The sequence below is a fragment of the Thamnophis elegans genome, chromosome Z (assembly GCF_009769535.1).
Source record: "Thamnophis elegans isolate rThaEle1 chromosome Z, rThaEle1.pri, whole genome shotgun sequence".
NCBI classification, from domain to species: Eukaryota; Metazoa; Chordata; class Lepidosauria; order Squamata; family Colubridae; genus Thamnophis; species Thamnophis elegans.
This window is the reverse complement of record NC_045558.1, coordinates 18,850,474-18,864,568: the sequence shown is the minus strand read 5'-3', so window position 1 is coordinate 18,864,568 and position 14,095 is coordinate 18,850,474. Positions and strand designations below refer to the sequence as shown.

The following is a 14,095-nucleotide window of genomic DNA, read 5'->3' as shown; positions in this document are numbered from 1 at the left end:
AGAGATTGATAAACAGTTGAAAAAAGTCATGAAATTTTGTTTTTGTACATAATAACTTCAGTGAGATTACTGTATTCTCAAATATGGAAAGATTCAGCAGTATCCACAATGGAAGAATGGATGGTGAACATAATGGAGATGGCAAACATTACTGAGATGGCAAATTGACTTCTTTGATCAGAAAAAACACAATATATATTTATTGCTGACTGGAAACTTTGCATAAAACAGAAAAATGAATTTATGATTCATGGTTTTGATGATTAGACAGGATAGATCATAGACAGAAGAGGGTTATGTTATAACCACTGAGTAAGGACTAAATTTATAATTGTATTCACATCTGCTGTAAAATAGGTTGGAGCTTCCCCCCCCCTTTTCTTTATATTAGTTTGTGTTATCATATGTGTGTGTGTATGTGTTTGTGTGTATGTGTGTTATGTGTGTATATGCATGTATGTGTATATATGTATGTATGTATGTATGTATTTATATGTGTGTGTGTATAAATTTAATAGTTTTAAATATCAAAATATAACTTAAAATTATATAAATAAAAATTATATGAAGAGATTAATTGCAGTTGGTATCTGCTTGCTGCATTGAATTCTGCAATCCCCTTGATGCATTTGAATTCTTAACAAAGGAATGAAAATATGCACTAAGCTAAAATATATCTGGCTTGGAACTTAGAAAATGTAAATACAGCTAGTGGAGATTAAGAATAATCTTCCCAATTTTTTCCTAAATCTTGAATGTTTAATCTTAGAAAATTGCATGCAATTAATATCTCCTGGATCTAGCACCTTTAAGTAATAATCAACTCATATTTCAATGTGGCTATTTCTTTTAAGAGTTAGCGGTAAAAGGAAACTAGGTTGCCAGAGAACTTAGTCCTGGACACGATCAAAGTTGACACTAGCCAGAGTCTAGAAAAACTCAAAGAAATAGTGCAAGATTGGAAGATGGAGAGACCCACAGTGTTGGATATGACTGAATGGATATCAGCTTCATCCTCATCATCATCAATTTTTAAGTTAACATAACAGTGAAGAGATTTTATTAGTATGGAGTTCATCCATCGAAATCTTACATTGCCATGGCTATTATGTAGACCTCAACAAAATCCAATTCTGATTCCAGCCACAATTAGGTATTACTGACAAATGAAGGTAAGTGTACATGTCCCAGGTTAATGTTACAGAATGGGTCAGTCACAGGGACCAAAGCAGCAGTAGGTTTTATATTTTGTTACCACCAGTTTGCCGGGGGCACACGGTCTTCTGTGTATGTGCTTTGCTCACGTGCCTTCTGCTCATATGCCCAGCTGCAAAAACGTGCCTAAATAGGATGGCGTAGAGCCAGGGTGGATGGGCAGTCCCACCCACGATTTCTACTACCGGTTCAAGTGAACCGGTCCGAATCGGCTGAATACCACCTTTGGACCAGAGGTTTTTTTTTCTTTTGAGTTTTCAGACCTTTGCTGGAGCCCATCTTCAGGGTTAGAAAGATATTTCCTGAAGATGGGCTCCAGTATGAATCTGAAAGCTCAGAAAACAAAACCTCGGGTCCCAGTGACTGACCCAGATTACATCCTGCTAGATATTACTGAATTTTAAAAATTGAGGAATGAGTGGAAATAGACTACAATGGGACATTAAACTCCTCTGGATTTAGAAATGGTCAGAATATACAGTATATGGGAATGCATCTGCCAGAAACCCAGTAAACCTAATATGTTATTTGTTTGCATTGTCCAACAGATACAGACAATAGCTGAAAAAGCCCAAGAAAAGTCATAGCCATTTTAAAGAATTTCAAATAGATGTTATGCCCTTGCATTATGTCAAATCACATGTTTCACACTTTCTCCTTTTGATTGCAAAGCACTGAACAACCCTACTTGCCCAAACTTCTATTTGTCTTTGACCATAGGAAACAAAAAAAATAAGCAGTATATATATTGATATTCCATATGAAGTCAATCCTCTTTAGAATATTTTTTAATCAAAATGTTTCAGAATGCATGCATTTTAATGAAATCGGTCTCTAAGTAAATATCAACATCCCCCAAGTCTTCTAAATACAACACTAATAAATCGTTACAAACAAAGAAAAAAATTCATTGGTGACTCCACAAAGAGCAGAATACATGAGGATGCACAAATTTAATATTTTAAGATCCTGTGTGACTTTTAAAGTATGTTCTTAAACAAACACCATCCAAAGTCCAAAATTGATAAGGCTCACATTACCATATGGAGTTATGGAAAAGTAAAGTCAAAACTTAAACTTCAGTAATACTTCCTCAATCATCATAACTTTCATTGAACTTATAGTTAATGAAGCTAGATTGGGCAGACTCTCAGAAAGTAGTGTAAAGCCTGTTTCCAACCTCATTTAAAAAAAAAACAATTCTCAGGTTTATCATTTGTACTGTGGTCAGACACTTATTTAATCAATACATTGATTTCCTTCAAAGAAAAGTTGGGAAGGGAGAAAAGAAGCCTTTTAAATTACCGGCTCCAATTGCTCTGTGCCTACACATACACACACACACACACACACACACACACACTGGGGAGGGAGAGGGAAGATGATACAGAGAGGGAAAGACAGAGAGATTGAGACAGAGAGAGAAAGACAGAGGCAAAGGCACAGAGAGACAAATAAAAAGGGAGGGAAAGAAAGAGAGAAAGAGACAGACAGAGAGATACGGATACAGAGAGAGAGAAAAGCAGTGATAATCTGTTTGAAAGATCCTATGAACTGTTGATAACCTAGCACAAGGTAACCAAGTCTATTTGACTTACCCATTAGTCTACTCAAGGCAGCATTTCTGGTGGGTGATTCATTGAGCCCTTCAACACCACTGTACAGGGAATGGGAAATCCTACGCTCCCGGTCATCCATTACTGTCTCAATGGGCACTTCCGGCCCCAGAGGACTTCCAGGTGATTCCAACTGCAGGAAAAGGAGGAAAAAATCACTATTGAAGTCCCATTTTATAGCAAGATGAAACCAAACAAAGCACCTTAGGCTTGGAAATGGCTGGACATGAAAAAAGCTAGGAACTCTCAACCTGCATTTCAATTATTTGCATTGATAGTGCTGCTTATTGACCAACCAATCCAGTCCAGATACTTGACACAACATTTTCTACAGAGTTTTGTCAGACTCTGTCTTTAGGTAACAAACGAACATAACAAACTGTTATATTTTAATTTATAGCTGACCTTTAAAACAGCACTCTTGCATTTTGGCCTGATTTTTCCCTTTATTAAATTAGAGCACCAACCAACAGGCTTCTCTTGAAGAGAAAAAGGAAAACTTTTCTCCCTGTAACTAATAGAATAAAATAATCTCTCTTGTCGTAATTAAAAATCTGACTTCAGAGTGTTTTTCTAGTGAAGCAATATACTTTCATGTGCAATCATTGCACAAGAACGTAAGTATCAACATGGACAAATAAATAACTATAATATTCCAAATTCTACCATTGTTTCAAATTACTATGGTTTTCTACTTAGAGTAAATTCAGTGATTGGGCTTTGGCAGTAGCAAAGCAAATGGCCATAGTATTTCTAATCCTTACACTGACAACTTTTCAGAATATGGCTAGTATATCTACCACTTCTGTTGTATTTCCACATATGAATTTTGTTTCTCTATTTCCCACCCCTTATAAGCATTTTTCAAAGATCCTTGCCCAGCAGGAACCTACAAGCCTGCATGCTTTAAAGATGGAGAAAAGAGAATACATAGCAATATTAATTGCGGAAGAGGTGATAATAAAACTGCTTCTTTCACTGTTTCGCCTTTCTAATTGCCTGCATACTACACGTTAATATTACAATCGTGATTTTAAATGCATGACAGTGTGAACCACAGGGTCACATACTCCACAGGCATTATCATTTGAAAAACATAAATATGGTTAAGATTTGGATCAGCGCTAACCCTAATTATGCTTGGCACTTATCACCTCATACTATTAAATAAGATTGAGTTTCACTCAAAATCTAAATAATACTTTACACCTAAAAGCTAACCAATTGAAACTCAACTAATATTTATGCCATGCATTTTAATAAGGTATCATGAAAGAAATCATGGCAGTTCTTTGTAAGATCAATAGTTTTGGCAAGCACACTAACAAGAGAAAGGACCAGATCCACATGGATTCTATGAAGCACAGAATCTAAGGCAGTCTGGGCAAATGAACCTAAGCACAGAAGATTTGTTATCCGTTTTGAATGAACATATCATGACGTAGACATCAAGTCTGTTTATTCTTCAGGCTGGTGTTTTCGGCTTAAAGCGTGGTTGGAGCTGCCATCAAAAGAAAGACGGCAGCTCTGACCACTCTTTAAGCCGAAAACACCAGCCTGAAGATGGCGAGTGAGACCTCACCGAAACATTGCCAAGAATATCTCAGTCTTACACGGGGAAAGACGATTTGGCTTCAGTTATTTGAATTACAGTATTCACAAATATTAATAGATTTATTAGGCTGAATTTTCCTTTTTCCTTCTGAGGATTGAAGCTGATATATACACATAGATATCTATCTATAGCTATAGCTATAGCTATAGATAGCTAGCTATCTAAAATGTGTTTTACTCTGATTTTTCCAAAAATCCTGCACTGACTTGTTCTGTAAACTTTGTGTCGAAAATTTAGGATTGTGCAATTTTTGCATTTCTTTGCTTTAAATGATGCTACAAAACATGGAAAGAGTTTATATGAGTTCTCCTAATGCCACCATAATTTTTCTAGATGTTTGCAAATGCTTCAGCTACCTTCAATTATCCTTGCATATATGCACATGCAGCATTCCACATCACATTTTTCCCACTGATGCAGAAGCAACACACACAAGTCTAATAGGTGTGTCTTCCATATATGTGTGTGTGTGTGTGTGTGTGTGTGTTCTTTATTTCCTACCAGGTGATTGAAGTAGGGCTGTAGTAAGGGAGAAGTAGCTTTATAGTTGGCTCACACTGTGGGTAGGTTTGGGTCAAAACAATTAAGAGGAAATACAGAATGTATTCTGTAAAAAGTTACCTCTACTATTCCAGCAGCCGCTAACCTTTTAGGTGCCAGAGATCAGTTCTGTGGAGGGTGTCATTTCCACAGATGGGGGGGGGGGGGGGGCATGGTTCCATGCATTGTCTGGATCCTTCGCATGCATGGGTGGGGCGAGTCCATAGACCAGGGTTTAGGAACCCCTGATCTATTCAATATGAACAATATTTTAATGAAATTCTAAATGGTAGTGTTTTCTTTTCTTTTTGATCAGACCTGAAAAAAATCGTGGCCCGACAAAACCACGCTCATCAAAATAGTGGCGACAAAATCACATCGCTAAAGCCGCGACGTCATCACTGCGACGTCATCACCGTGGTGACAACAGTGCGGCGACAGAAAGCCGATTTAAATTAAGGTAAGGGTTAGGATTAGGTTTAGGGGTTTGGTTTAGAGTTAGGGTTAGGGTTAGGGTTAGGTTTAGGTTTAGGGTTAGGTTTAGGTTTAGGGTGCTGAGTGCTTCGGAAGGGTTAGGGTTAGGGTTAGGGATTTGCCCTCCACGGTTATGTCATCGAGCTAGGGTCGCCTTTTTCCTTAGCGCTTCGGACGGTGCGGATTTGCCCTCCGTGCTTATATCGGCGCGGATAAGGACTTCGCGGTTTTGTCGGTGAACTGAAAAAAATTGCTGCAATGAAGGCTGAACATAATTACAATTGCAGATATGTCAGATTGTAGGAAAATAATAAACTTGCCATGCAAGTGGATTAGGCTCAACTGAGCTTCATATTGTGAACTGAATATTTATTTTTTCCTAGTTTCTTTCCTGCCTAAATTGTAAGTTATAATTGACAGCTTTGCTGAAAAGTAAATTAAACAATATCCAACACTTCTTATGTAAAAGACTCAATACCAAATTTAAAACAAATTAAGATATTACAATTGTGAAATGCTGTCCATGATAACCATGAACTAAAGATGCAGGTCAAATCTACTGTACTGATGAGCTCAATTTATGTTTTAACTTTCTTGAAAGAGTGAACATTAGACCAAACATGAATTATGTTCCTAGGAAGACAGAATGTAACTTCAAACTTATACAACAAAAATATAGCTATTTTCTGAATGGGCATCAATCATTCAGATGATGCAGACTGAAAACTGGGCTGAAGTTTAAAATATTTTCACCCAAGAAGGAGCTTTTTACCCAATAAAGATATTTACTGGCAAGATTTATGCTGTATTCATACAACATAAATAAGATAAACAAAAGCATTATTTTTAAATTTCTCTGCTTTACAAATGTGTCCACAAATGTGGTCCCTCTTTCATGGAAAAAGATACTATTCAATATCTACAGTAATTAGTGAATAAAAAGCCAGATTCAAAGAAAGACATCAACTGTCAGCCACACAAATATTTAACTGAAGATATAATGATTTTTTTATAAACAAAAACATTTTATGAAGAAAACACAAAAATATATTAAACTTTTAAAGAATCCCTTTTATCACTTCTTTTCTGAGGTTTACATAAAGAAAGGGAAAAGGGAGAGGGAGAGAAAAGGAGAGGGAGAGGGTGGGGAGAAGGGAAAGATGTGTGTGTGTGTCTTTCTGTCTGTCTGTCTGTGTGTGTGTATTATCTCCTCTATCTCCTTTGCCCCTCTTTCTTCTCATTCTCTCCTTCTCTTTTCTCTTCACTCCGTAACTTTATATATTTTGGCAGTGTTATTGAACTTTTTATGAGACATCTTTCCTTGTAAGTTATCATATATTCATAGATCTCAGCATGCTGAAAACCAAAGGATTACCTACGGCAGAGGGCGAATCAGTTGAGAGCCTATCTCAAAAACATCAATTTAGCCCAATTAGGGGGAAAAATCTGTGAACATGCATTTTCTAACCATTGAAAGAAACTCTGCTTTAATTTAATTCTGAATTTACTGCAAACTAATGTTAAATATACCTTGCTGAAATCTGCACAGATTTCTTTGTGGGGGAAAAAGATTTAAAAATTGTTCTTACTATGAACAGAGAGGAAAAATAATGAATTTGATCCAACAGACTCAGGAAAATTTAAAGAATCTCAAAAACAATGGTATGATAGAAAAGTACAAATAGAAAAAAGACATGGAAATGCTTTATTGTTAGAAAAAATGGACAATTAAAACAGAGGAGAAAAGAAAAATCTGTAAGTTTTTATAATAAATTCAATATTGCATAAATATCCAAAGAAAATGTTTAGTCTCCTGGTCTATGGTTTGTACCAGAACTAAAAACCTCTTGCATTCTTTGTTCTTGCCCAGCTAAATGCCATCCCATAATGTAAAGGTAAAGGTTCCCCTCGCACATAGATGCTAGATTCTAGGGGGCGGTGCTACATCTCCATTTCAAAGCTGAAGAGCCAGCACTGTCCAAAGACGTCTCCGTGGTCATGTGACCAGCATGACTAAATGCTGAAGGTGCACTCCGTTACGTGGCGCTAGGGATTCGAACTGCCAAACTGCCGACCTTTCTGATGGACAAGCTCAGGATCTTAGTCACTGAGCCACTGCATCCCTTTATGTGCCATCACATAATATTGTGCAATAAACACAGACTTCAAAAAATAATTAATTACTCAACATTTTAAGGTAAAGGTTTCCCTTGTCCAGAAGAGATGGTCCAATTTTACATTACTTCACACTCCTAAGAACTCACATAAAGGGCCAAAATGTTATAAAATCAGGTGTATGGCAACACTCTAAAAATGTTTTTAATTTTAGAATATTTTTAGTATTCTAAAATATTAGTTTAGGGGTTCTGTAGGTACTATCTGGAGTTGCCCCTCTTCCCTTGATATCAGTTAATCAATATACTTATGTCTCTTAGCACGTTTCTCAATATTTCTGTAATTTATAGTACTTTAAGTACTACTGAAAAAAAGACTGAACGTCAAAGAATTGAGGCCTTTTAATTGTGAAGACTCCTGTGAGTCTCCTGGACTGCAAGTTGATCAAACCGGTAAGTCCCAGAGGAGATCAACCCTGACTGCTCTTTAGATGGCCAGATCCTGAAAATGAAACTCTAGTACTTTGGCCATCTAATGAGAAGGAAGGACTCACTGGAAAAGAGTCTAATGCTGGGAAAGATGGAGGGCAAAAGAAAAAGGGGATGACAGAGAATGAGGTGGCTGGATGGAGTCACTGAAGCAGTTGGCATGAGATTAAATGGACTCCAGAGGATGGTAGAGGACAGGAAAGCCTGGAGGAACATTGTCTATGGGGTTGCGATGGGTCAGACACGACTTTGCAACTAACAATAACAAAGTAATACTGAGAAATATATGTAGAGCCTTTTCTATTTTTTTTAAAGCTGTTGATAAGAATGTGGCAGTATCACATTATTTTTCCAACCCAAATAACGTTATAAGAAAATCATGAAAAAGCTTTGTACTATCAATAGAAGAGAATATTTATAACTCAGGGTTGAGCTGTGGGGTCCTTAGTATTCTCTGAGCTTGGTGATATTCTCGCAGATGTTTCATTACCAAAATAGGTAATATCATCAATGCATCACCTTAGCACTGATAGTTTGGTAATGAAACAACTGCAAAAAAAAAAAACCACCAATGCACCAAGGACACCATATGTTTTGGGCTGTTTGTCTACCTATTAGCATAATAACTCTTTCAAAAGAACAGGACCAAGTCTGCTGTGAAAAAGAAACTGTCACAGATAAAATTGACTTAGTAAATAAGACAATTCTGGCAGTGGCCATGGAGAAAAAAAATTCAGAGAAGTTTCTCCAATGCATCCCTCTAGGACTTGCAGTTGGGCAGTTCCTTGCACTGCTGACCATCTACTCATTCTAAATTGACTGTCTCATCTTCTTAGCTTTAAAAGTGGTCCAGAGTAAAGCTACTCTTAATTTTTTATATTAAATTTGTGAACCAAATCTTATAAAACAGACTTTCATTTATACGGCATTTCTAAGTGTTTTGATATCTTAAAACATGGATTTCTTACCTACAAAGCTTATACATTCATCATTATTTTACTAAAGCATCTACGAGTCTACCTTAAGTGCTGCTGCCTTCTGTTCTTTTCAAGCCATGAGAGCTAGCAACCAATACAGCCTCAATCACAGCTGCATTCTCAGCCACTTGAATGCCACTTAATTATGCCAGACTGGTACAAGCTTGCTATTCACCACAGAGAACTTTTCTTTGGTCCTTATGTAGACCATGCCATACTTTAAAAATGAAACAGGACTTCACTCTCTTTTATCATCCAGGTAAGAAAAATCTGCTTTAAAATGTAGGATATTTGATAAATAATGCCTGTTCCACTTGAAACTAATTTCCTTATCTGAAAAAAAAATACTAAAGGGATGGTTAAGCAGCCAAAGACACTTCAACAATATCCTTGCCAGGAGCTTCTATTAATAAAATATGAGAAAATATGTTCCTGGAAAAATTAAGATTTTCTATTAGGTTCATTTTAATTAGCATTTGTCTAATGGTTAGCAGGGCGAAATCCATAAACATTGACAAATAAATAAGTTGTGAAAGAAAATGTGGAATAGAAATCAGAAATGGTCATTCTAGATGCCATTTAACTAATCTCATTTGGATTTTCACAATCAAAGCTAGAATATTTCAAATGAATGCATGAGGTACAAACAATAAGACAAAACAACAAACAGTGAAATAAAGAGCCATTTGAAATACAATCAACCTTCATTCATTTGTTCAGGGCAGGGGTGTCAAACTCAAGGCTCACATGCTGGATCCAGGTGGTTAGAACTGGCCCGCAGGGCGTGCCAGCAAAAACAGAGCTTATGAGCCCCCACAAACTCCATTTTCATTGGCAGAGGGCTATCAAAACAAACTAAAAACAAAACAAAAAGAGAAATGTATTTGATGCAAGAAGGGACAGGAAAGGAGAAAGGGAAAGAGGAAAAATAAACAAAAAGAAGGAAAGATGCTAAGGAAGAAAAAAGGAGAAGGAAGAGAGAAGGAAAAAGAAGGGAAGGAAGGAAGGAAGGAAGGAAGGAAGGAAGGAAGGAAGGAAGGAAGGAAGGAAGGTGATTATAATGAGAGTGAGGGAGAGTCTCAGGGAAGTCCTGCCTTAGCACTTGGCCACCAAAGGTGCCCTCCCCAGCCATGAGTGATGTCAAGCTGGCCATGCCACCATAGCTACAGCCAGCTCTGGCCATGCCCATCCTGGCCATCTGACCTCAAAACATAACTGTAATGCAGCCCTAAATGAAATTAATGATTTACAGCAGATCAATTTTCTTTGGCATTCTCTTCATAATTAGAAATACTTTTTAAAAAAATACGATATAGAAAAGATCTATGTTCCTCCTTCAAGAGTTTTTCTCCTTTTATCATAATATTTATCACAAACATTCCAATTTAAATCTCAGACTCAGTAATATGATTATTATAAAAGAAAAGTAGCTATTTGGTTAAACACAGAAAATAAATTTTTAGTTTCGCAAGAACTAGGTAAGTTTTTCAAAACAAAGTTCCACCTCTAGTTGCATGACTGCAAACTTTCCTCATGATTCAAGACCAGCATTATAGCATTTGGGATTCAGAATGTGTGTGTGAGCAAGTGTAACATAATCTTTCATGTTATAGTTGTAGAACCTTGCTAAGATTCATTATTTTCTAACACTAACTCAAACTAGTAGCATCTCAATCAGCATAAATAACAATTTCAACAATGATATCTGGGATTTTTCAAAGAAAAAAAATGCTTTTATGCCTTGAGAAAAAATATTGCTTCTCTCTTAATAATGCAGACTAACATAAAGCAGATTGCTACAATTCAGATCTCAAATATTTTATTCATATGCCTTAAATGAAATGGAACCTAGCTGGGATTTTTAAGTTCTTCACTGAAAACCTTCTAGGATTGCAAAAGGCTGAGTCCTAGATTTTTTGGTTTTATGAAAGGGCAGAAACATTTTTATAAAAACTAAAATAAAATGTATTGGCTGCCATCTTGTTTCAGGGTAACTCAAACTTAGTTTGTAAAACACTATTGTAATCAGTTTTGAACAAACACTTGTGAGAAGTTCTGCCAAATCTTGATAATTTCTTTGCTATTTATTGATTCTCTACAAGTAGTAAAATATCTTGAACTGACCTTGAGAAAATGCTTTAAACTATACACAGATTAATTCAGGATGTGTTTTCCCGATATAAGACACAGTCTTATTTTCTTTTGACTCCCGAAATAAGCACTTGACTTTATTTTCAGGGAGGTCTTATTATTTTTGAGGTGAAGAGGCAGCAAGCGTGGTCACCTCAGGGCAGCTGCTGTGTTGCAATATTTTCGGGGAGGGCTTATTTCAGCGCATGCGCTCAAAAGCCCAATTGGGCTTATTATCCGGGGAGATCTTATTTTCGGGGGAAACAGAGTAATATACGTATCTTCATCAGCATACAAAATACAATAGTAGAAATATTTATTGTGGAAGTATACAGTGAAATTAGGTAATCTTACACTATAATGTGCAACTATTGCTTTTGTTATCTATAATAACAATAAGAGGGTTTGGAAAACTTACAGTAGGCATATATATTTATATGCCCTAATTTTTACACTATTCAAGTGTAATAGTGTAATATAAAATATTACATATAAAAACCTAACATTTCTGTTGTATCATATTTGCAAAACGATGCCATTAAAAATTAAAAAAAAACTTAAAATGTGGTTTAACAATATATCCTGAATTCTGCTCTTTAGCTAGCAGAACTGCATTTTTGGTAAAATATCTCTATGTTTTGATGATTAATATCATAATCTGCTAACTTTGTCCATGTTGCTGGAGGTGATGAAACCTGAATTAAACATCAAAGGATCTTTTTACCTATGCTGAAGTATAATATGAAATCCACTTCATTTTTACAGAAGATGCATTCAAAACCTTTGAAGGGGTAAAATATCAAACACTGTATTTCTGGACTACAGTTCTTGAATTATGAGGGGAAAACAGCAAAGCTATTGAAATTGATAGTCTTCATTTGCTGGTTCCATCTTATTTTAGACAAACTTTCTTTGAGAATAGTCTTTTAAATCTTTCACTAAGTGCGTAAGCCCACTCTTCTATTATTTAGATGTGACTAATTTTAATGTTTCTAAATATTTTCATAAAACATAAATTTATAAAATGCTCTGTGTTCTCTAATCCATCATAATTTCCGAGTCAAAACTGTGTATTCCTTAGACTAGCTGTCAAATCCAAGAAGGACTTGTAGACTAAGTAGTTTCCTTTTTGTTCCTCATTTATAGACAGAAATCTTGCCAAACTGAAGCAAAGATATATTCTTCTGTGGGTTGATCCTTGCCTTGATCCTCTTCCTCCCAACCAAACTATCTAAACTTTGCTGTCTCTTTGTCCTCTGGAATGCAGCCCCTCCCTTCTTATTATCTATTACCTTGTACTATAGTAGCCCATGACAATGCAATAGAAGTGAAGTTATATTCCTTTCCTTTTGGAGATACCAACAACAATGCATTCATTTCTGGCATGGCTAAACACTTTTATTTCCTATTAATGGGGAATATACTTCTTCCTGAGATATTTTGCTAGAATCACACTGTTTCTTACCTCATTGCCTTTGCTTACTCGTCTTGCAACAATCAGTTGAATCATTCCTCGTTTATTTCCCTCTGTGGACATGGATCTACGCAAAGTTTCCATGGCATCTTGGTTCGTCTTTCCCAATAATGATTCTCCATTTACTGCTATTAATTGATCATTCACTCGGAGTCTTCCATCCTAACAAGTAAAAATAAAACTGAGAGTTATTAAAGTTTTTTCTGGCTTCATTAATTTAACAAAACAGAACAAAAAAAACACATAAATTATGAATTTTTATGCATGTGTATGTGTGTAAGGGGGAAGCAATTTTATATAAAAGTTAGATTACCATTTTTTTTATCAGACATCCAAATAGAGTGCATATATTGCAAGTATTCATTCATAAATTACAAATAATATCAGGTATTCAATTCACTGGGTAATTGGGATAATAAATTTATCTTTCCAGAATTAATTTCTTAGCAAAAAGTAAGGACACCGTGAATGCACTTCCATTGTACAGCTGTCAATTTCCATGTAGTACACATGTAGTTCAAAATAATGTCTATGTTCAAAAATACCACATGAATATTTAAATAAGAATGTTTCCTTAAAATCAAATTAATGTATATAATTACTTTTTACATAACTTTGGAACATTACAAAAAATATGTTTTAGTAAGCATTGTTCTTATTGCATCTCCAACAATTGATGATCTCCTAATATAGAAGACTTCTGACAATTGTGATCCAAATTTCCCTTGTTAAGCAAAGTGTTTAGTGAATCACACCTGATTTTATGACTTTTAGATGCAAATAATCTCCTATAACAACAAAAAAATAAGATATGCTAGGAATACTTATTTGTGCTTTCACAGATTATAAATACAAATTTGACATGTGTAATGAAATCAGTTCATCACATTTATTTCTTTTCCTGGCCCTTTTTGCCTTGAGATAAAGGTCAAAAGTGATCTTAGTAGACCAAAGGTATCAAACTTGTGGCGTCACATTGCTGTCACGTGACTTTTGTGGCATTTTTTCCGTAAGTGAAACTGGGGTGGGCCTGTGTGTGACGCATCCAGCCCATGGGCCACCATGTTTGACACCCCTGTGGTAGACAGACACTGTAAAAAGGAGATGCTGACAGAATCTGTTGAAATACTTCTATTAATGTAGCTTTACAAAAAGTAGAATTGGTTTATAATGTTTTACTTCCTGTCTGTCTACACCATAAGGGTGAAATCAATCAGATTGATCAAAACAGGATTCTCCCACCATTTTTTTCATAGCCCAAACTACTAGAGAGGATCTCTTCTGAATCTCTTGCCCTTCCTATTTTGCTGTGCTTTCTCTTATCTGTTTCCTTTACATCATTCCCCTAACTGCTTTTTCCCACATACCATTACACACTGACTGGAATCACCCATTATATTAAACCTTGTTGATCAAAACCCTTAGTGGAGGGGTTTCAAACTCGTGGACCA

At 35.9% G+C, this 14,095-nt stretch overlaps 1 protein-coding gene across 1 annotated transcript in view; it reads right to left on the bottom strand.

The window, feature by feature from the left end:
• Nucleotides 1–14,095, bottom strand: part of PARD3 (par-3 family cell polarity regulator) — a 492,108-nt gene that overhangs the window by 55,220 nt on the left and 422,793 nt on the right. The window contains exons 14-15 of the mRNA XM_032237658.1: nt 12,636–12,806; nt 2,814–2,964 (exon numbers count right to left, since the gene is read on the bottom strand). Of these exons, the coding sequence (XP_032093549.1) occupies nt 2,814–2,964; nt 12,636–12,806 (322 nt within the window). The remainder of the gene's footprint in view (nt 1–2,813; nt 2,965–12,635; nt 12,807–14,095) is intronic.